The following is a 24,597-nucleotide window of genomic DNA, read 5'->3' as shown; positions in this document are numbered from 1 at the left end:
CCTGCACAGATGCGCAGCTCTGACCGCCTCCCCTCCCTTCCCCCCTCCTCCCCCCTCCGCCTCCCTCCCTCTCCATCCTATTATATGATTCGCACCATCAGTGTGTTTATCTGCGCACTCACGCAGCCACGGCCAGTCTGTTTTCAGGGGAAATCACTCCAACACTTTAAGACACATTGTTCATAATACATGTATACATATACACATACATATCATGCACAATGTGTCGCGTATACAGGATGTAAGCTGCACGCGTATAGGAAACATATGAGTACATGTTCAGAGGTTTCAACACGCACAATCAAAATAATAAAGAGAAAACCCGATTATAAATAGGCTATTGCATTATTAATATTGATATCATCATTATCATTATTATTATTATTATTAGTAGTAGTAGTAGTAGTAGTAGTAGTAGTAGTAGTAGAGGCCCATGTTTATGTTTAAGGCTATATGGATTTGTCTTTGTCTAGCATGTCTTCTTGTGGCCTCCGCTGAGAGCCACTTGACACCGGAGTCAAATTCCTCGTGTGCCTAAATACTTGTCCAAAACAGCAGCAGTATGCCAAGTAGTTGTATTTTCCCTTTGAAATCACTTCTTTGTTCACATGGCTGGCGTTTGGAGAGGTGTGTGTCTGTGTGTGTCTTTTTATATGGTTTACTATTCCCATAATTTCCCTGAAGGCGCGCACTCTTCACACATTCCTATAGTAGCTCCTCCCCCCTCCCACCTACTGCTGCGGCGGTCACGTGTCCTCCAATCCACCAATCAGAGGGCACCACAGCCAGTAGCGAGAGCAGCGGCAGCGTCCCAGGTCCCTCTCACAGCCACTGCTGGGTCCGACTTCAACTGGCGAGAGCGGTGATGGGGGTGTTGTTTTGATTGAAGTTGACGGGCTTTTTTTTCTTCTTCTTCCTTCACGTTTTTCTTCCTCGCATTGTTACCCGTGAAATACCAGGATGTTTCATGTGCTTTCCGAGTGTTTCATCCGTCGGCTTCCAGGAAGGAGAAACACTCTCGGGAATGACCAAGCCGAGAAGAGCAACAGTTTTCCAACCAGTCAGTGGGCTGACCTATGCTAAGCTAACCCGCTAGCCAATGCAGTTGAGACTTCGCTGTTAAAAGTCCACAAAACGAGAAAGTAAACTTCACGTCTCGGCGTTTCTGTGACTGAATGAGCTTCACTGGCGTCTCCCCGAGAGAAACCGGTCCCTCGGAGCCGTAACTGTGTCCCGGTCGGGGTGCACGGTGCAGGTGCATCTCTTGCGGCACCTGCGAAAACTTTGGTAACTCACGTTAGCTCCATCGGCGGAGAGCTAACTTTAGCTCGTTAGCATAAAGCAGAAGCAGAGGAGTGGGACCCGTTTTTAAATTGATACGGACTGTTAGTTTAAAACTACATGTTGCTATTTTAACCGTAAACCCTTAACGTGGTGACATTAGTTTATACGTATTTTTGTCTGGCAGAGTAATTGCGCCTCATTCCCTTTTGGCGACGTGGATAACGTTACTCTCTCGCTCTCCCACGGGACTTTGGACACGGACTGCTTGATCCCGTCGTGGGAATGAATCTCTGTTCCCACCCGCTCGCGGTGACAGCATGAGGATTTCACAAAGTTACATTTTATCTTTTTAAAGTATTTTTTTGTTCTGAAAGCTCCGCACCCTATGGTGCCGCTACGGCCACCGAGAAATGGATGTCTCGCAGGCCGCTTTCCCAAACGGTGAAGGGCGGCCGTGCGGCGGAGGGTCGGGGGACCATGCCGGGACAGAGTCCCCCACGGCCCGGCCGTGCGCTCACTCGGCCCCGCTGTGCCCGACTCGGTCTCTGTGGACAGCCGCGTACGACTACGAGGCGAGCGGCGAGGACGAGCTCAGCCTCAGGCGAGGGGACGTGGTGGAGGTGCTGTCCAAAGACGCCACGATCTCCGGGGACGAGGGATGGTGGACGGGGAAAATCAACCACCGGGTCGGGATTTTCCCCTCAAACTATGTCACCTATCAGCCCGCTATTTACCGGCTCCCTGCGACGACTGGGTCCGTGGGGCAGGAGCAAGTCCCGAGCTCGCCCATCCAGATCCCCTTCAGTGAACTGGTGCTCGAGGAGATCATAGGCGTGGGTGGATTTGGCAAAGTGTATCGGGGCACATGGAAAGACCAAGAGGTGGCCGTGAAGGCAGCTCGGCAAGACCCAGACGAGGACATAACAGCCACCGCCGGCGGTGTTAAACAAGAAGCGAAGCTTTTCTCCATGCTCCAGCACCCCAACATCATTAAACTGGAAGGAGTGTGTTTGGAGGAGCCCAACCTGTGCCTGGTCATGGAGTATGCCCGAGGCGGGACGCTGAACCGGGCGTTGACCGGAAGGCGCATCCCTCCGCACATCCTGGTCAACTGGGCCGTGCAGATTGCACGCGGGATGCTCTATCTGCACAAGGAGGCCGTGGTACCCATTATCCACCGAGACCTGAAGTCTAGCAACAGTAAGCAACGATTGAAGTGTGTGTGTGTGTGTGTGTGTGTGTGTGTGTGTGTGTGTGTGTGTGTGTGTGTTTGAGACTGATGTATTAAGGCAAATAATCCAACTTTAGGAGAAAGTCCTCATGGGGATTCATCCACCTGTTGCACATGCAGCCCATCCGCCTTTAGTTAGTCTGCTTGAGTAACTGTGTTAGTGTAGCTCTTTAGCTTCTCTTTAAGCCATTATTTTGAGACCCATATATTCCAAACATATCCACATGTCGCATTTAAACTAATTATTTAATGACATGGAGCATTGGGAAGTGTCTGCATGCTTATAGGTTAACAGGGAAACATAGTTGTGTCTTTACAGCCTAAATTGAGGTTGCTGAAAACTGATAATTCGCATATATCTCCACAACATCGCTGTTGCAGTACTGCCCTTTACTCTGGATGGATTTCAAGAGGTGTAAATGGTCTGTGGGTGTATGAAGTGGTGGGGGATGCCATCAAGAGGATGTGAAATAAAGAGTTTGCTCAGCTGGGCTGCCCCCCCCCCCCCCAACCCCACCCTCCTCCACTCTCCCTCATAAAACGCACACTTTCCCAGCCCCCTCTCCAATCCAAGCTGAAATGTTGATCAAATAAAGTCAGTGATTTACCAAACACATAGCCAGACACACTCCAGGCCACACTGTCAGGCCATGTTCTAGACCAACCAGCGCTAATGCCAGAGGTCATAGGGTAAAAAGAAGAAAACCACTCACTTTGGGGTGTTAATGCGGCGCTGGAATGTTTGTTTATTCATCAGGGAATGTAGTCGTGAACTAGATTAAATGCAGAGGAAACGTTTCATAATTGCTGCATGTGAAAAATTAAATAGTTCAGTATTAGCAGGTCTGACTTTTGAGTAGGGTCATGTAGTTAGAACCTGGTTCTAGTTCCTTCATGGACTGGTAATTGACAACAAGCCAGCAAACGTCAGTCTCCCAGGACTGAATAATGAATGGACAGGACTCGATGAGAAAAAGAGTCTGAGCCACAGACCCACTGACACAGGCTACCCACTTCAACCCAGGTGTTCTTGTGTGTAATATGACTCCAAACACTATTTATTCCTTTGTGATCAGGGACTTATCACCCTGGGGCCATGTGGGGAGCAGCTTTGGTGTGATGCCTGCACATCTTTAACTGTGAGAATCAATGCGTGAATGTTGAGACAAAGCATGTCAAATGTACACAGAGCCGACCCTCCATGAACACCAGATAAAGACATTTTGAAAGCATGGCAAAAAGTTCACACCCTGTCAACCCTCCTAACTAATTTCAAGATCCACTCAGAGTATATTCACTAAAAATAGTAAAAGTAAATAGCAGATAAATCTCCTTCCAGACCCAAAACAGATCATTTAGAATATGTTTGTAATACAGTGAGAACACATACGAATACAATGGATTTATTCTCTTCGATTAAACTATCACATTATTATGAATGTGGACAATCAGCCGTTGTGTGTGGACATGTTGATATTTATTTTTCAACAAAACTTTGAAACAATACGTTTCATGCGCCCCCGACTGCATTGTTGGATGAACAGCGTTGACGAGCCCAACCCTGAAAGTCGACTTATTCTAGATGAAAGATGTGTGTTAATTATATGGCAGATGGGAAGAAAGGATTTAACTGCCATCTCGACTATTTAAGCTAATCGGATGTTTGGTGAACATACACAAACAAACTCCCCCGAACAGACACAGTGCTGGGAACACAAGTCGGTGTGTTTGTCCTGCCACTTCACTGTGACATGGAGACGGCATAAGCTTTAATTAAAGAGGGAGCATTTGAAATTAAGCTTATGAGAGACTATTCATAATCTGCTTATTGCATCTCTAGGCTCCAGTGAAACCTGTAAAGTTGGCACATTTTACTTGACGATTGTAGATTGTTGAATAATTATCAGTTTTTCTGGATTCATTCTTGACTTTCACGGCTCCAGAGCTCACTGCTGAGCTGTTAACCACAAAATGAGACCAAGAAGGAGTGAATTTTTCCACCACTGTTACTAGTAGACGCTGGCTGCTCGTCCCAGGGTCAGAAGTCTGAACATCTGTGGTCAATATACTGTCTTATCTAAATAAAGAGAGAATAAAAGACGCTGTATTTGTTTGCTTTGAGGCAGTGCAGTGAGTTCACAAAAGACTCTCCTGCACACAAACACACAAATGGCACCCCGTGGTGTGTCGGGTTGTTTTCCCAGCAAAAACCTAGAATAATGCAACTCAGAGAAATTGTTGCATCTGCTGCTGGGGAGGGTCTGTTGTCTGTTTGTCTTGCCGTTGGGTGTGCATCAGCCCATCTATGAGGATGAATTATCCACACGGGGTACAAAAAAAATGGTTAGAATCTGTCACGTTTTAAATAATTAATTGGCAAAATGTCTGTTGGTGTGGCTGTGTGTCTTTTCTATTTTGATAGATACTGTCAGGTATTTTTCCCCAAACCAGGCCACAGACAGGTACACAACTAAACTTTTCCACCTTCACTCAACTACTCAGGCTGCCATTTATCAACTTGCAGTGTACACATGCTGCACACAGACAAACATACAGCTATTTGATCAATGATTAGCCTGTAAAGTAATATGTTGGAAGTCAGCAAGATTTGTCCAATCTCTTTTGTGTTTTTCAACCTAATCTGTAAAATCCCAGCCTGCAGGGAGGAATGTTGCTAATGAGGGATAAAAGCTTAACATACGTTTGCACAATGGACTGGTCAAGCAGCGGTTGCTAGGCTACTGTGGCCAGAAGAATGGCTAGGACTCGGAGGGTCTCAAAGCCCTCGTTTTGTTTTGTTCAGTTCATATTTAATCTCCCAGAGAGCAGCGGTACTCTTTTATTGCCACAAACTGAGGGGGTTTCCCTTCTTACTTCGTTATTTTTCTCCTTACGTGTTCCTTTCTGCTCACTCTGGCTCTGAAACTTTAAATAGTGGAGTTATTTTTTTAATATGAATCAAGAAACTTTCTGAACACATCAAAACAACAATGAATTTACTCTGCTAAGTATTGTCTGTTTAGCTGCAGACTTTGTGCCGTAGAGATCCATTATCATCCATAAACTACTGTTTAACACGGTTATATTGTTGTATTGACAAAGCCATTCATTAAAATAAGTATGGGCAATATAATTAAGTGTAAAATAACTAGCCTAGCATTTGCAATGTCTGTGGCTCCATGTCCAGCAGACATCACTGTGCATCCTCAGCGTTGTGATACTGTGTTTATAGTGCTTTGCTAACTTGACAAACTCAGAATAATAAATAAAGGATTATCTTATCTTATCTAATAATATACTACACTTGCAATATTCTTGTAATGAAGGAATATGCCCTTAAATACAATAGTATGTCAGCAGAGTCCTATGGTGTGTGGATAAATAGGTTATGAGGTCAGTTGGATCCATTTGTTGTCAATTTTGGTCTTCTGTTTACAAGCTTTTGGGGACTTTGTTGTTTATTCTAATCTTAATCATTACTTCTTCTTTTTCTTATAATGTTGATTTAAACTCTTCCTCAAGCTCGGAGTGGAAGTTTTCATAAGAGCAATAAATTAGACTGAAACCTGGCCCTGAGCCAGCATGCATAGCCCACATTAACTTTGGAGTTTCGCATCTTGATGCGCGCGATAGTATGCCAGGAATGTGTGCTTGAACGCCACCGAAGCTGATTGAGTTGAGTTTGGAGCGTGTGCAACAGCATTCTCCCATCAATCTTAAGCCATTGTTGGACTTCATCACGCTTTATCTGTGTTTCCCTCCCTCCTCCCTGTGTCTTGATTCACTCACCCATCATTCTGTAGATTTGTATGCCAAAAGTCAGAGAATCACAAAAAAGGATTTTCTTTTATGTCAGTAAACTGAAATTAGTACAGATGAAGAAAAATACTAAGTGGAGGATGCTATGACCTATTTGTTGCAGCTAAAGTGCTAAGGCATGTGCACATGACAGCTGTGTGTGTAGTACAATGCACAAACATAGAAAGCCATGATTTTGCTCCTTTTGCAATAAAAAAAATGCGTTGTAAAGATGGGTGCGGGTCTGAAAAGACTTGACCTAACTGTTGGTTTATAGATTTGTTTGAACAACCTCACTTCTGTGAGAACAGCATTGCAAAAGAGACTTCTTAAATCCTGTTTTTCATTACTGGGTCAGAACAAGCTCACCACAAGAGAGTTGAAGTTAGTCTTGATGTGGCTCAGAAAAGTTGACGAGAGACTCGTTTTTGTAATTTTTCTGTAATAAGTAGAATCTGAGAGGAAGAGTTACTAAAGCTTGACTAGGTGTTGCAGGGCAACTTTTCTCAGGCTTCCCACAATTACCCCTGGTGACACACAGACAGTTACTGCCTGTCTTTTCTCTGGCGAGAGAATGGGCAGAGGGGAGAGAGGAGGAGTGGAGATGCTTTCACTGTGTTTTTTATGACCTCTCCCTGACTGCACCTATTGTTGGAGGGCAGGGTGAAAAGGAAAAGGGCCCACAGCTGAGAAGAGCTGCTTTCCGAACCAACCGATCCCTTTTTATAGCTCTTTTTTAGCACATTGATAGACGCTAATACAGCGAAAGGTACTGGCTGTACACCGTTTAACATTTGTCATGTTTTAATCAGCCCGGTTATGGGTTGATTCAAGCTTAAACAGACACAAACTAGGAGAGGAAGAGGACAGACAAAGAGCAAGTGGCCCGGAGAGACGTGACCATGATAGATGGATTTAGCCAGCCATTAGCCCTGATCCTTTTCCCATCAACCAGAATGCCTGGGGGCACTCTCATTTCAGCCGGTAGAGACAGACCAGTCGGGGAATGTTTCGCAGCCTGGTTTCTGCTTACTACAGGAAGCCCTCTTACTCTCATGCTAAGTCTGTTGGCACAGCTACGAAAATACTGCCACTGCAAGTTAGGAGGCTGCACTCAGGATCTTTACAGCAACCGTGCTTATTATTATGCCACAAAAAGAAGCTTCGGGTTTATGCTCAGATAATGTTTCATTTGATACCCTTATAGTAGTCGATGAGTATTCCATTTCAACGTTTGTTTTTATGAGTTATATCACATTGGAGAACAGTTTTAGATCATTATCTGTCGCTGGACAGACAAAGAGATTAACAAACGTAACTGGCTTTGTGGTTAAAAGTTCATTGATCATTACTGATTTAAGACGTGCTCTTCTTGGCTGTGCATATTTTATATATGTATCATGCATAGAAAACTTTAGGTATAGATTAAGCTAAATTGTTTTTAATATAAGGAAAGTACTTAACACACAAATTAACCCAATTTAAGACTATTTAATGTCTACTGAATGGCGATACTGCCAATGTGCTGTTTATTCTCAACCTGGCCTTTAGTTTTAAATTTGTATTAATCCCAATTTGTGACATTTTAACTGTTGCAGTTACAGTTAGTTAAATTTGAGGTATTTTAGTTTGCTGAAGAGAGAAGAGATGGTTGTGTTTGCCCCAAAAGTGTTTTCTTTTCTTTTTTTACCTTGAGGGGAAACGGCAATGGGAAGAAGCGTGGGACCTGCTTTGAAGGCAGCAGCTCTGCTTCTGATCTGCCCAGCGCTCCACCCTGAAAGATGGGTCTGCCTCGAGATGCACTGTTGGAAAGGGAATGAAATGGGGGTTGGACTGAGGGTGGGGTCTGCCTTGGGGGCACATCCATCTCCAATTGCGTTACACTGTTGTCCACTTCAAAACATCTTCTTTTCAAAAGAGTAAGAAAATATAGACTGAGATAAAGCACGGAAAACAACTTCCTGAGTTATAACTTGTTCTGACGTGACTGCAAAGTATCGCAAGACATTTTGCAATTTACAATGGAAAAATAGATTTAAATCAGACTTAGAGTAAATGGGAATCAGGGCCTCTAATTAAGTCTCACCAAACAGGTTTTACACATCACCAAGCCTAATAAACAGTGATGAGAACATAATAGACGACACAGCTACTTTTAGTCATGTGAACAATAGTTTACTGTAAGCAGGGTATTTAATCCTAACATAAGCATTGGCCCTCTAAGTACTTTAATCTTCTTTTTTCTTTTCTTTTTTTAGCCTTTTCAAATGATCTGAGTGAGGAGTACAGATGACATGCTTTTTTTTGTGAATTTAGTGGTTCGATTGCTTTGCCCACATGTTCAGTGCATCAATGCATTTGCCACAACCTCTGGCTATTTTTTTTACCAACATCTAACCTTGTGCGTGTGCAGTTCTTAAAATGTAGTGACATGGCCTAGTTTAGACGGAATTCAAATCATGAGATGCACAAGCAATAATTAGCTTATCAATACCCTACCTCCACTTGTTCAACATGTCTTTCCACATTCAAAACAATACCCAAGACTTTATCCACATGCAAAACGCTGAAGGCTTTAAAATGTGCTCACCTTAGGGTGGGGTTTGGCCTCGGGCTTGACTTTTAGGATTATTCTAAATAGAAGTCAACTAGAACATCTTGTTCTGCTTTTTGAATGCAATTCCATGTATTGTCACGATACTATTTGAGACCATTTGACTATTTAAATAGGATCCGGTCACGTGTAGACGTGTTTTGATACAGAAGTCAAATGTAGAACTCGTCTGAAACCAGTGACACGTTTCAAGAATAACTTTTAAAAAGGATGTCTGCTACATGCTGTATTCACTGCTGTATCTTTCCGCCATGCTTCTGAGCAGCTGCCCCACTGCAGGCACTTGTTGCCGGCTCTCGCTCCTCTTTCGGAGGCAAATCTCCCCCTGGTCTTGGTTATCTTTTCCTTCATCTTCGCGATCCTGAAGAAGGTCTCCAGTACACCACAGCGACCAAAGATAAAGTAGCCATCTGTAGTTCTTCTTTGCCTCCAACGACGTCACTAGATGAGAAAAGAACAACAGCGACATTTGAAATTGTAGTAATTCTGCCGCTTAAACAGTGAAAGTTGATAACGGATGTCAGTGCAGTCTCAGGAGATGTTTCGATGTTGAATGCATTCAAGTTCAGAAAAACGTGAGCATAGATGCAGATTGTGAGAGTTACTTAAACATGTAAATAATAATACATTTAATTACCGTAATGCATACAGTGAAACACAACGGACGAAGGCTTTAGTCAAAGTCCTTGTGCTTTTTATAATCAATGATTCTATTGAGAAAATAAGTGGCAGGTTAACTAATGTTGTAAGTAATTATAGTTGCAGCCCTAATGGCCTATTTTGTCTTTTTAATTTAGTGATATTTTCTTTCATTTGTTATGTATTTATTTCATAGTTCAGAGTTGAAACAATAGATTGGCCTAGTGTCTAGATTTCCATGGACTGAGCTGTATTCTTACACGAACAATGAAGACTCTTACAAGCAGAGTTTGCATTCATATGCAGGGCTCTCAAGTTTTTAAGACAGGTACGAGTGACATATCCTTCCCCCCCCCCCCCCCCCCCCCCCCCCCCAGAAATCTCTGGAGGGATGACACTGAAGTATCACGGCGCTACAAAAAGTATTTGGAATGATATTCTATCGGCCAATCAATGCAGAAGGGGGTTATCCCAAAACCACTGTTCTTCTAGGTTATGTAACTTACCCATCATTATAAACCTACAGAGCCTGCTGGGAGGAATTTATGGAATCACTGAGAGAGAACTTGACAACAGGAAGTCGGAGTAGATCATTGGTCCAGTGAAACCTGTTTGTAATGGAATTCCTATTGTTGCAGCCTGGGTAGAGGATCCCCTCCGTGCCGAAGGCTAGTAATGGCACCAATATCTCTGTTATTAGTGGAGACCCATAGGAGTCACACTATGGGGAAAATACTACTTGAAATCATATCACCCTCTGAAAATGTGTGTCAGGAAAATTCCCAACAATAATTTGCTGTTTACAGGAACTAGCCGTCCATTCATGTGTTCATTGAGACGATAGGTCCAGTGAAATAGCTGCTTTTCTGTCGCGAATATGTAGTAAAATGCAGTTGTGTTTGCAGTCCACGAGACAAACGTCTTAGGTGTTTTTAGTCAAAGTGCCACATGTGTATAAATGATGACAAACTTGTGAGGGAGGATAGCAGAATAGAAGTATGAACAAGAAATACACATTTAAGGATACATTTTACTTGCAACAATAATGTTTGCACTGTGCGCTTTGAATTATAAAGTGTACGTTGAATACAAAATTAAGCTGGATTTTGGGATCATAGATTTATGTAGACTGACTCGAAGAATGTGGATGATGAGAGACTACTCAATGATATATATATATATATATATATATATATATATATATATATATATATATATATATAAAAAGGCAACATATGGTATTAATTCAATTCAATTTATTTTGTATTGCCCAAAATCACAAATCACAAATTTGCCTCAGAGGGCATCTATTGGCTGCGTAAAACACTAGGCTTGTGTTGTGTTGCATCCGGTGCTGCAAGTAATCATTCATATTTGTTAATTGGCAATCAATTGTTTGGTCTATAAAATGGCATAAAATTGTGAAAAGTTCATAAACCCACGTCGTTAATATCTTCAAATTGATTGTTGTCTGACAATCTTAAGACGCCTAAATATGTTTAGTTTTGTATCCCATAAAACAAAGACAAATAACTTTTTACGGTGCAGCCTGTAATGACAAGCCAGCTGCTCCAAAGAAATGGGGTGCATTCACCTCGACTACTGGGCTCATTAAAAAAAATGAATATGCAAAATCTGACCAAACTGTGAGAGCTTGTCAAAATAATACAGCCGTCTTATAATGATCATGTGTGGCGTCGGCCTTTAGTTAATGTTAACCATCTCTGTTTATGGTATCATAGTTGAGCTCAGTCTGCAGCTGCAGCGACTTTAATCCGGCCAGCACAAACCCAGCAGCACCGGGATCGAACATGTGTAACAGCAGCAACAGAAAGTTCGCTAACTGATTGTACGTCTCATGACTCACTTTCGCCCTCTCAAGTATCATAAGAAAGTATCATAAGAAAATACGGGTCGGATCTTTTCGAGTGGGAGTACTTTTTAGTCGGAAGTTTTAATTAAATTCTGTCCAAATCTCACACGTTCTAATTTTATGTCAAGAAACCCCAAAAAATGTAACATTTCTTTTTCAGCTCTGGTGGCTTCTTAAACGGCTCAATTTAGTAAACCTTCTTGTGCAAACAATCTGATTTAAATGTACATTATCCTCAATAGAATGTGAACATCTTTAATTAAAAGTTAAGATGTATCGTTACAGCCTTATTAAACAATAACGTCCACGCAGTGAGTAAACGTCTACTGAGTACTCGGGAAGTTCAAGGTCAGTGAGTGATAACACAGCGATAACAGTGCAGCTGCTCCTTTCAAGTAATACTTGCACACAGAGCCTCCGCTGGAAGCTGAAACAAGTAGCCTTTAAACTGAGTAACTTTGTCGAGTACACTGCGATACAGTAGGTGCAGAAAGTCAAATGGCTTGATGTTTTTTTTCCCCATCCCTCCCACTATGTTACCTTCCCATGGGAATATTATGCGTCAGCAACTCACTCACGTGTTTTATTTATCCTAGCACCTAGTTGCCTCTGTCAAACCACTTAAAGGGACATTTAGATTCTTCTTTAAATTCCTCGGCTGGCTTTGATGGGACATGTTCACACTGACCGGCGGTGTTGGGACTTGTAAATAATGAAATTGGACCGTTTGTAATGTGAGAAGATCTTGGCAGATGCGAACACACATTTAGAAAATAATACCAAGAGGATCAAAGATTCTTGGCTTTGGCTGTTGATACACACCACTTCGTAGAAAAGGCTGCTTCTTCTTGTCAAAGAGATAACAGGAATATATGTGTCAGTTGTTGTTTCAGCACATAGAGAGTAGGTATTATGGAAAGGAAACATTGGACAGTAGGAACATGTTGTCACCTGGTCGTGGGTGCTGACTCCTGTGTGTATTAATAATATTAGGGCAAGTGTTAATCCCTGTTTGCTATACTGAACTGAACTAACTTGCTGTTTGTTTAATGCTATTTATGTGCGTTTTACTTTAGCACGTTTAACTCTAATTCTCTTGGTTACATTTCTATATTTTTCACTCCAGCTGAAACAATTGATAAATCAATTAACAGAAAATTAATCTTGGACTAATTTAATAATCAATTATTTCTCTTTTTCTTATTTCTTTTTTTAAGGAAAAATAAACTTTTCTTGGTTTCAGCTCCTTTATTTTGATAATTTGCTGTTTATTGTTATAATTGGTCAGACAATTTATTGTTAATGTTGGTCAGACAAAACAAGACATTCAAAGACGTTACTTTGAGCGTCAGGAGATTTTATTGGACATTTTAAACTACTTTTCGACTTTTTAACAATTAATCAGAATGATAACAATATTTGCCAGATAATTCGTAATCAATAATGAAAATTATTGTTAATTGTGCCCTTACATTTTACACTAATGTGTATTTTAGTAGGAAGTTAGGCAGTATACTATTTGATTTAATTTATTTTTGAAATGGAGAAATTTCTTTATTATATAATAGAAATTAGAGAAAAATCTTTATTTTCTTTCATGAATTGAGAATCAAACTTAAATGGAATTGTAGTAACATGTATTTGACATGTAATTTAAATTGGGTCAAAATCATATACATGTGTTTATATAAGAACATATGTGAATAACAGGAGCACTAAATGGATGAATAAAGTTGACTTTGCACGTCAGTGAGCTGTGGCTTCTCTGCTCTCAGGCCAGGTGTCGTGTTACCGGCCGGTCTGGAGGGTTCCGGCTGTCTTTAATGTGTTAAACAGTTTTAGGACCTGAGGACAGGTGCTTTGTGGCGCTGTCGACCTTCTGTTGCTACAGTAATAAATGATCTGCATGCCTCGGTTGGCCCTGTTGAATATCGACTGTCATCTCCTCACCTGCACGGCCGTCTTTCTCCATGTCCCCCAGTCTTTGTATCTCTCTTTCTCTTTCTCCTCTACACCCCCCTCACACCTGTCACTTTCATCCCAGTCCTGTCTTTCCACTTTCCCTTTTCTCTCAGTCACTCAGCGCTTGTTATGCCCTTTCTTTCCCCTCATGTATCCTTTTGCCTTCATCCCACTCCCAGTCTCTTCTCTGGCCTCTCTCTAATGTGTCCCTCTCTCTTCTCAGTTTTATTACTTGAACCGATTGAGAACGACGACATCGGGAGGAAGACCTTGAAGATCACAGATTTCGGCCTGGCCAGGGAGTGGCACAAAACCACAAAAATGTCAGCTGCAGGCACCTACTCCTGGATGGCCCCCGAGGTGATCAAGTCATCTATCTTCTCCAAAGGCAGTGACGTCTGGAGGTACGACAAATTACACACCAGACACAGACCAAATTATAAAATATGACCTACTTTTACACGTTTGTCTAACATTATTACTCGTCCCTTTGTGAAATCTACTTCCCTCTCTCCTTAACTTTCCCTTTTACTTTCTTTGTATGTGCGTCAAACACCAGCTATGGAGTCTTGCTGTGGGAGCTGTTAACAGGGGAGGTGCCATATCGTGGGATAGACGGCCTGGCCGTCGCTTACGGTGTAGCAGTCAATAAATTAACTCTACCAATCCCCTCCACCTGCCCCGAACCATTCGCCAAGCTCATGGAAGGTAAATGTCTAACCTAATAATAATAATAATAATAATAACAATGCTGCATTTCATATCTTTATATATTAATGTTTCCTTTACAATATGATGAAATCCTTGGGGAAATAAATGTATTTGATTACTATAAAATAATAAAAATATAAGAGTTGTAAGTTTCTTAAAGTTCCACAGTACAACTCAAGATGTGTATAATCATCCATTCAGAATAACTCATCAGTTAATTTTACAAAAAAGAAAGAAGAAAAAAAGAACTACCAATAAATCATAAAATGGACTTTGTTTTCAGCTGAATATTATGGGATGACCCTTAAACTTGCCTGCTCTACAGCCAACCTTTCTGTAACTGTAAACACAGTGATCTTTGTGTTTTGAGTTACAGTTTGTTGGTAGTGGATGTATCTGTAATCTTTACATCTCGATGTGTGTGTCCAGAGTGCTGGGACCAGGACCCCCACGTGCGTCCCTCCTTCTCCTGCATCCTGGAGCAGCTGTCGGCCATCGAGGAGGCGGTGATGGCCACCATGCCCCAGGACTCTTTCCACAGCATGCAGGACGACTGGCGTGTGGAGATCCAGGAGATGTTCGATGAGCTCAGGAGCAAAGAGAAGGTACGAGTGTCAATATGTGGACCTTCTGACATTAATTACGCAATACTCCCAATAGGAGTGGGAAGTTAGAAACCTGACATCCAGTTTCTAGAGCAGACCTTCTATCCTTCTTGTACTATTCCCTACGTGTTTCTATTTTCCAGTGATGGTACATGTTGACTAATCTATTATTGAGATTATTCTAACCAGGCAGAATCGCTCTGGGCAATTTTTTATGGACTTAATTGGTTACTTTCAGTGGAAAAGCTAATTGCGCTTTAGACAAAAAGTGTCATTAATGCCAAGATGCTTTAGCGTGGTTCCCCTTGTTAAAACCTTAATCTGCTTCCTGTTTAAATCTCCCATTGCTGGCTTAAAAGAGAGGGGGGGGGGGGGGGGGGGGGGGGGGGGGTAATTAACGTTTGTAGAAACAGCAGAATCAGCACAAAGAGCTGAGTCAACAAATGGTGAACTGAATGACACAGACACTCAAAAGTTTTAGAGACTTAATTTGTGGCTTTTATTTGATAATTCTTATTTATTTATTTTATTATATATTAATGTATTTTTAACTGTTCGGTTATATTAAACAACATTTTTAACTAGTGCCCTTGCGTTATGTAGCTTCCAATCATCCCAAGGTTTCATAAATGACGAATCATCAAGCTTCAAGCTTCCGTAAATCACGAGAAGAGAGAAAGAAATAGCTTTGAGCATTATCTGACATTTTCTCATTGCAAATTTCATAAGATTTCCTGTAAACGCCCCACAGTAATCTGTGTCTAGGTGGGTGGCTGAAGTGGCTTGACTGTAAAGCTGCTTTATATAAGTCATCCAGTAAGGATTATTAATACTCAGCTGAGAGCAATTACAGAGAAAACAGGGGGACATGACTGGCTAGCTTTGTAACACGGCCTGAAACAGCAGGCCGTATCCTCCTGAGACCAACTTGTTATAGAAGGAGTTATTTAATGGATGGCTAACACTCCTGTCTCCTTATTGTTGTTTATCTGCAAGAGCTTTTCCCTTGTTATAAGGAAACTATGAGATGTATTCATACCTGCTGTCTAGCAATGTATTGTCTTCTGTCTTACAAGAGAATTGTGTCTTGGTGTGGACATTTGGAGAAATACCAGTTATTAGAAAGTTTTACTTTTCGAAACCTCGCGCCTACATTACCCACAATGCAACTTGACTGCCAATAGTTTGGTCACAGACTCCTTGTGTTTTAATGACGTTGGCTGTAACCTGAAAACGGGCCTCACTGGAGCCGAAGATGGGCCGTCACACCGTCTTAACATGTCTTCACTCTTGCCTTGACGGTGTGTCAGTGTTCCCAGGACATCGTGGCAACGGGAAGTCTGTCTGCCAATTTAACCATATATGTATCTCCATACCCGGTCCTTCCAGGAGCTACGTTCCAGAGAAGAGGAGCTGACGCGGGCCACCCTCCAGCAGAAGTCTCAGGAGGAGCTTCTGAAGCGTCGGGAGCAGCAGCTGGCAGAGCGGGAGATCAACGTGCTGGAGAGGGAGCTCAACATCCTCATTTTACAGCTCAACAAAGACAAGCCCAACGTGAAGAAGAGGAAAGGCAAATTCAAACGTTCCCGCCTTAAACTGAAGGATGGAAACCGCATCAGCCTGCCCTCAGGTGAGTGAACATACTGAACCGTTGTCTGGACTCGGTTTCATGTTCACATTGGTGGTGGTCTAGTGTGAGCGGTGAAAAGAACTGAAGTGTGACTGCGACCAACTTTGGGTTAATGAGACGTTCAGTGGCAAAGCGATGTCTCGTGAGTAGGCGTGTCACGATTCTCCAAATACACGTTTTAATTTGATTTCCATTGCATTTTTTCAGCACTGACTGACTTTTTCAGACTTCCTGTAGGCTGTGTTGTGTTATCCGTGTTTTTATTTTGTGTCATGCGAATCAAAGAATCCTGCTTTTGACTTTTAAGGTCGAAATTGAAAGCTCATGTTGACCGCTTTCCATTTAGAATCTATATTGTGACGCCCCTAATATTCTGAGATTGTCATGGCCGTATCTGCGTGTTGCATTTTGCAGACTTCCAGCATAAGATCACCGTGCAGGCGTCGCCTTCCATGGACAAGAGGCGAAGCCTTCACAGCACCAGCTCCTCTCCTCCCAGCAGCCCCACACTCATCCCCCGGCTACGAGCCATTCAGCGTGAGTTCTGTTCCTTTTGTTTTGTGAAGTTTGACTCTCTCCTCCACCTCTGTCAGTGTTCTTGTCGTTGTGGTTCTGTATTTCTTGGCCCACATTAAGTTTAATCTATTTAGTTTAAACTATTCTGAAGAAATCACATCAACTCTCTGAGAATTTCATGGGGACAGTGTCACAATGACGAGAGCCGTGTGAACGCTCCACAAGCCGTCAGCCAGTTGTTTGAACAGTTTGATGATGTTGTTAGTCACGCACTAACGCCCTTGCAATAACTGGAACAAATTCCTCTTGAACATTTACGGTAAATGCTGATATTCAGACATAGAGCGCAGATTGTTGCTCAGAATCCCCGGATTTGTTCTGATTAGCCCAAATAGAGATGCTTGTCATGGATCAGGATTCTGCAAAATAAATTGATACATGCAATGTATTATAACAAATTTGTTATAGTGTAGTATATCCTAAAAACGCCTTATAGTATGTTATAAAAAAGTCAATATCACAGTATGTCAAAACATTTTTATAGTTTACTTTAAATAGTATGTCATGAAAACAAGTAAAAATATAGTTGTGTTGTTGTCCTCGTATTGTATTTATTTAATTAATGTTATGCTGACCTTGACCTTTGTTCCTCAAACCAAGTTGAAGGGATCCTAAAGCTCATGTTGGTGAGAGGTAACGTGTATGTTTCCCTCCTCAGTGATGTCCTCCGTGCAGAGGGATAGTTTGTATGTTTACCAACAGGATGTTGATCTGACCAGCGAGCTCACAACCTCGAGTGGGCTCTCAAAGAAAGGCAAGCTAAAGGCTTCCCTCGTGTGGCTCACGGCACCGAGCGCCGCATGTGACGTTTGGCTGCTTTTGACCAATGAACGGGTTTGATGCCTAACAGCTCCCCATCAGTGGGGATCATGTTGGCTGATTGATGCGGTTTTCCTGATGTGTGGATTTTAACAAGACTTTGGTGTTTGCTGGTTGTTTCACTGGTACTCTTGATAACAATGATGAGGTTTATGCCATAGACGTGGGCCAGTTCTCTGTTCATATTTGGGTTTGAATCATCTTATATAATGTGGTTGAAATTAAGTAATTTTTTGTTCTTTTTTTTTTTTTTACCTGTTAGTGCTGTTAATTGGTACTTTTCTTTTTTTTTACGAGTTTGGCCCTCGTCTGTTGCCCTCATAAATTCCCAATGGCTAACCTACAGCTATAAGAAGCTTTTATAACTGCTTTCTGGGTTTTGTTTGATGCTTTTTGGCTTTTTTGATTTCACTTTCAGAAATGAATTTGCATTGGTGATATTTTCTGGGATGAAACAAAGTTTGAGGCACTTTGAATCTTCCTGAATCAAATGCAGTTATTAAAGTAATTAAAGATTCATATCAATCTAGTGTATAATGGCTTTGAATTAAACGTTTAAGAGGGAACACCCATGAGTTATTATTTGCTTAGTTAAGCATTTTAAGTACTCTTTGTCAACATAGTTGGAGACAGAGAACTTTTTTAGACAAAGATAATTACAGGGATTCTACAGATGGCATAATACCTTTTGTTTAATAATCTTACTAACATGTCTACACCAGATTCCCTGTCGTGGTTGTGGTTTCGCTGGCAACACCCTCTAGCAGTTATTTTGAGTCTTTGGTAACACTTATTTGTGGCTGCGTTAACAGTGACCCAAGATGAGAGCAACCGTACGTGGGGCCGTAGCACCCTCTTCAGGCCAGAAGAGTTTGAGGATGTGAAAAAGGGAATCAAGAAGAAAGGCAGAACCTGGGGCCCCAGTTCAGTACAGAGCAAAGAAAGACCTGCTGCTGCTGAGAGGTACATTGTACACACACATACACACTCGCTCGCACACACACACACATACACACAAAAACAAGCTAGGGTTTGCTTGTTTTTCTATCATGATCTCAGTGCGGAGACAATTTGGTTCCTCTTCCTAAACAACATAATCACATCCTCAATCTTATCGTTGATGTTATTCTCGACTCTAAATTGTATACAGCGATGACATAAGGTAACATACTGCTAAATAAAATCACACTTTTTACTCTGCATGAAAATAACGTGTATTTCTTGTTCCTGTGCATCGTTTTCAGAGTGCGGCCTCTGTCAGACGGCAGTAACCCCTGGTCCACCAGTTTGGTCAAATCCCAGAAGTCTGTCCCCCTCTCTGCCCTGTTTGCTGAACAAAGTGAGCTGAAAATCCATTGTGATGCTGTGCATTTTAAAATGTAATTTACGTAAAGATCTTTTTGTATTTGTGTATTTGAGTAATTATTGCGCTCAGCAGGATTCTTTGACGTTTTTCTCTCAAGTAGTCAGTCAATCTTGTTGTGCTTGTTTACTTATTATTTGAAAGAGGGTTTAATATCTCTGATTTTACTTTTCTATCAGACAAACACAATTAAGTACATTTGTCAAGTGGCAGGTATTCCTTATATATCTAGTGATGCTGGTATTAGGAAGGAGAAAGGGGGCTTGTTTGGTTCATTTGATTATAATGTCTTATTTCCACTTCTGTGTTTTCAGCGGGCGCCGGTAAAGACGAGGCCTCCCAGGAATGCCCTGACAGCAGCTCCAAGCCAAAGCAGCTCAAGTTCCCCAACCAGGTGTACATCGATCTACCTCTGTGGCGGGACGAGCAGCAGCCTCAGAGCCCCGGCGGCCATTGTGGGTCGGCAGATTCTGGGGTTGGGGCAGCAGGTCAGGGTGGCCCACCAGAGACCCCAGAAGACACCACCACATCCGCCTCGTCCACCTCCACCACCCCACAAGGCACCCCCACCAACAGCCTGAAGCGGGCGTCGGCTCGCCGCAAGACCGACTCGGTGCTGTACGGCTGCGGCTCGTTGCTGGCTTCAGTTGTGCTCGGTTATGACATTAGGGAGGCTCTCAAAAACTCAGCTCCCGGGGAAGATTTCGAGCCGCCGCGTGACGAGAAAGAGAAGAAGAAGAAGGAGGGCCTGTTTCAGCGCGCCACCCGATTCCGCCGCAGCACCTCGCCGCCAGGCGGGCGCTCCCGCAAAGACGAGGCGTCGTCGAACCACACGGCCACCCAACCTGTCAATCTCATCTCCATGTCGGCCATTATGGAATGCAACTCCACCAAGTGTCTCTCGGTGTCTGAGGCGGAGGCGTTACGGTCTAGGTCCGGGAAGGTTGAGCCTGCGGCCGCCAATCCTCCCACAGAGTCATCCGGACCCGGCCAAGTAGCTGCTACAGAAGGCCAGAATAACAGTTCTGCAGCTGACACACAGAAGACACCACTGCAAACCCAAAGCCAGCCAGCTGAGCAGAGCAAGCACATCACAGGAACACGTCTACGCAGAAAGAAATACGCCAGCAACCACATTAGTGAGTAACACAAAAACGGGGTACCGGAAGTAAGCATGTGTACGGTTTACAAAAATACTTACGCTCCAAAAATGTATCTTCCCCCATCTGTTTCCAGCCAATGGCCCACCCGCTCTGCCTCCTCCAGCCTCACAGAAGAAGCACGAAAAGGAGCAGGATGGACGGTCGGAGAAGCCTTCTGGTAGGGAGGCCTTCTCCAGACCACGGCCAGTGTCCTTCCGGGCCAAGCCGCATACCTGGGCTCTGCTGCGGGGACGCAACAAGAGCTACTCCCTGGGCCACTACTCCGGAGAGAAGACGGCCCAAAACCTAAGCGTGGTGCTGTCCTCAGATGTGGGGATGGGCTGCTCCCTACTGGACATGGACACAGAGGGTCAGAAAAGAGACTGCACTGTGCCGCTCTGCCGCATTCAGAGCTCCCCGGGACGGACCTCTGTCTTTGAGCTGGAGAAAGAGTTTCTCTCTTAGGAGCCTTAGAAAGTGATCTGCTGTGGTCATACTTCATCCCATACAACCTTGAGTGTTTCAGAACATTCAGACAGAATATTTGGCCTTAAACTCCTGGAGGGTTTAGAACCAGACTGCCTTTCCCCCCCGCTTTTCTATAACATAGAACCCAGCTTTTGTCTTAGTTCGAGGAACATAGTGATGTCAGTGTTCTAGAGCCAAGTCTGAGACTTCTAGCAGACACTTGTGTCACAGGAGATGTAGTATGTGCGCCCTCATCTCAATTTGAGAATGGTCACAAGCGCAGTTCAGACCAAAGATTCGCAACGGGATATTGTGAAATTCGCCAGTCTGCAATATTCTGAAACCTGCCAGTTTACACCAATTATCTCTCCTGTGCGCCAAAGAGTGGGAGGCCATGGGCGCACTTGACTGCGATCTGGTCGCGCTGCTGCGTTCATGAGTCCGCGATGAAACTAACCATCGGTTTGTAGAGATAAAGATAAACACAAACACTCTGTGCAAAGTACTGACCAGCTACTGATTCAGACAGGATGAACTGATTCATTCACAATAACATCCCAAAAAACCACCAGGAATTATCCGAGTAATCGGCTTGTAATTGTCTGGATGTTAAAGAATTAGTTTTCTTTTTAATTTTCGTGTTACAGGTTTAAATGACCTCGACCATATGCATCATATTGCTTATCCTGCTGTCATAATATTTTCACACAAATTTCAGATAACTTAATTGTTAACATTAATCCGCACCTAGAGCGTCTGAAATGGTAAACGTAAGAGAGTTGGCAGAAAGAGAGGATATGGAACCGGCACGGCTGTTCCGCGAACAAATTGATGCCGTTATCTTCTCTTTCCTCCGTCCTGAACTCTGCCATTTTGACCAACTGACCAGTTTGTAACTGACTTGACCAGCTGACCGGCGGCCAGAGCTCCCCGCTGCAGCCTCTCCCTGCCACTGCTTAGTCTCGTCGCAAATCTTTGGTCTAGACTGTGACTTCCACACCGCCTTGACTCAGACGAGAACCCACGGTTCCAAATATAGTTCTGAAACCCGAGCGGGACACCGAATCAGCAAATCCTCCTGCGGTCACTCGACGCTCGTCTCGCCCTCCCTTTTGTTACCTTCTTCCTTTCTCGTTCTGTCGGTGCAGCTAAACGTTGACCGCCGCTGCAGCTTTCGCAACACAATACCCTCACCTTTTTATTTATATATATATTTTTATAGGTAATTTAATATGAAGAGACTTGACCTGACCTTTAGCAACCAGCAGGACATACATTCCATGTCAGTTTCAAAGTTGTGCGATCACGCTTTTAGATCTTCTTCTTTTTTTGACTTGAGAATCATGCATGCATGTGCCCTTAAAATGTTGAACAAAAACAAAACATCCCACTCTTTTTTTTTTTGTAAATATTTCTTTTTATCCCAATATCAGCCTAATGCTGACAGCAGTTTTGTATTGCATATATGCTGTTTTGTGTTTTTTAAAAGTCGGCCATGCTGTAGTACCGTGTGTGTTCCAGGGACAGGTTACATCCTGGATCGTAGCAGGGAGGCAAGTACGTTTCCTCCCAGAATGTCCTAAAGATTTTAGAGAAGCAGGTAGAAACAGACCCACAAAGCAAACATTGGGTCGTTTCACATCACTTAAATCTGAAATGACTATTGTATTCATGTATTGAGAGTATTTATAGAACATCATTTTGGGGGGTTATTATTTCCAGTCTTGCAGCAGAATGGGGGAACACTTCAGTCAGGAAAACCTGCTCCAAATGAATGAATGAATGAATGAATTTATAATCTAATAACTGATGACAGCTGATTGGCTGCACTGACGCAGCACAATCTCAGATTTAAGTTGTGGAAAGATGAATACTCAGCCGGGAGTGGCCACGTGGGAGAACCTTGTTTAGAACATTGAATGCACAAAACAGCAATAACTTGTACTCTGAAACAGACTCTGTGCCTTCAATACTGAAGTTTCTCACTTTGTTTAATTCATATTCTCATCTTTATCATGTCCACAAAGTTCTGTACAAATGAGGGTTTTTTTCTCCCTTTTTTGTGTGTGTAAAGCCCAACGTTGACAGAAGTAATCTGCATCTCAGATTTCACCCCCAGTTGCCATTATTTGTTTTATATAACAAATTGCACTCTTATGTTTAATCGGTTTTGTTGAGTCAGGTTTTCGGCTTTGGTTTATTTCTAAGCTACACGTTTCATGCAGCATTAAGCAAAATGTTTCCCCGTGGAGCCGATGTCCATCACGTCAAGCTCAGGAAGGTCTGGAGACGTTAGAGGACGGAGTGAAGACACAGTTTCATTATCATAATGTAAACTTGGATTGAATGAAAAGGAGTGTTTCCCCTGGATCTCTGAACTTGACAGTATGGATGTCTGTAGGATAATGCTGCACATCTTGCCATGGTCACTCCCGGGCCCTCTCGGAAAGTTGAACAAATTGACTTAATTCTGTTACTTTTGACTGATGATTATACCCTCCCTCCCAACTCTTTATCTTTTGAAGGACGAAACAAAGCTCATTTACAGTGAGATATGAATTCTCAAATGGTGTAAATATAAGTGTAATTCTGGATGCGTGTGTATCACTGTGGCATCTTGTGACGATTTAGAAGGGGAAGTATCCCACGTTCTGTATTTTATGACCACTGACTGTCAAACAACACTGTAAAAGCCTTACTAATAATCAAGCTGTTAAAGGGGCAGTTTACAAGCCAAGATATCACTGGATTTATTCTTTTCTTTTTTATGAATTAAGGCTATCTGTAAATACCATAATGCACTGGTGCTGTATATTCCCCTCAAAATATTATATTTCTGTTTGAAGCTGAAGTCGACGGTAAACAGAACGTCGTTGGCTAGCAGCTGACGAAGAGGTTTTGTCTATGAAGGTAAACAATGACGCGACACACCCAAAAACATTCCACTACGTTTGAGGAACTGCAGCAGGAATATTGGTGATACCGGTTATCAACCAGGTGCATTCAGGCTTCGGACCAAATTCAACTCGACCAGCACTAAGGCCTCCATGTCCTCAGGACCAAAACCACTAAATGAACGAGCTGCTAGTGAAGAGCTCCTACAAAGAAAGCTGCTCCGTACGAAACCTTCACAACGACCTCGGAGGCAGCGCTGTGGCCTTCTGCTCATGCAACCCTCCCTTCTAACCCGGGACGTCTCTGTCACACTGAAGGTGTCGGATATAGATTTGAGTTCAGTGGACGTTTTTTGTTATCATTACAGTATTGGTTGTTTCACGCCTAATTGATCAAGAGTATCAAGTTTATCAACATTTTGAATAAAGTCTAAATCAAGACTTATGTTGATGTTCTGGTTTTTCTTTTGTGGAGTTACAATTATTTGATGCTGTTTTCTTACATTTCCAGCCAGCACACCAGATGTGTATTAATCCACTGCTAAAAAATAGTCCACAAATCATAGTATTGTATTTGGGGAAAAAAGTCGTTGTAAAAGTCTTTTTTTCCCCATTTTTTTAGAATATGGTGTACAATTCATGTCGGAAATAATCATGAAAATGTTATAGCATATCATGTCATAAAAGGTCATACTATAAGATATTAAAAAGTCATACAAAATTCATATTATAGTATGTAAACTACTTACTACTTAAACTAAATAAGAACAGAATTTGAAAAAGTTATTAAATACTTGTATCGTACATTGAAAAAAATTGATAACCGTATGTCGAAGGAAGTCAGTATAGTACATACAGTCAAGTATAGTATGTGGAAAAAAAGTAACTCAAAGTCATTGTATATTATGTGGAAAGTCATAAATATTCATATAAAAGCATGTTGAAAAAAAGACAAACCTAAAATCATGTATGTCCAAAAAGTCCTGGT

At 42.4% G+C, this 24,597-nt stretch overlaps 1 protein-coding gene across 1 annotated transcript; it reads left to right on the top strand.

Annotated features, from left to right (window-relative positions):
- Positions 1-1,694: 1,694 nt before the first annotated feature.
- map3k21 (mitogen-activated protein kinase kinase kinase 21) lies at positions 1,695-20,712 on the top strand (the record flags this gene model as incomplete). Its single annotated transcript, XM_079229333.1, has 11 exons — positions 1,695-2,484; positions 13,625-13,805; positions 13,961-14,109; positions 14,542-14,717; positions 16,107-16,347; positions 16,762-16,884; positions 17,582-17,677; positions 18,555-18,705; positions 18,987-19,081; positions 19,420-20,244; positions 20,342-20,712. 11 exons carry the CDS (start codon positions 1,695-1,697, stop codon positions 20,710-20,712), a joined length of 3,198 nt encoding a protein of 1,065 aa, XP_079085459.1.
- Positions 20,713-24,597: the final 3,885 nt, after the last annotated feature.

This window comes from Taurulus bubalis, assembly GCF_910589615.1.
Source record: "Taurulus bubalis genome assembly, chromosome: 14".
NCBI lineage: Eukaryota > Metazoa > Chordata > Actinopteri > Perciformes > Cottidae > Taurulus > Taurulus bubalis.
Note: the sequence above shows the minus strand (reverse complement) of the source record. Positions and strands in the feature narration are given on the sequence as shown.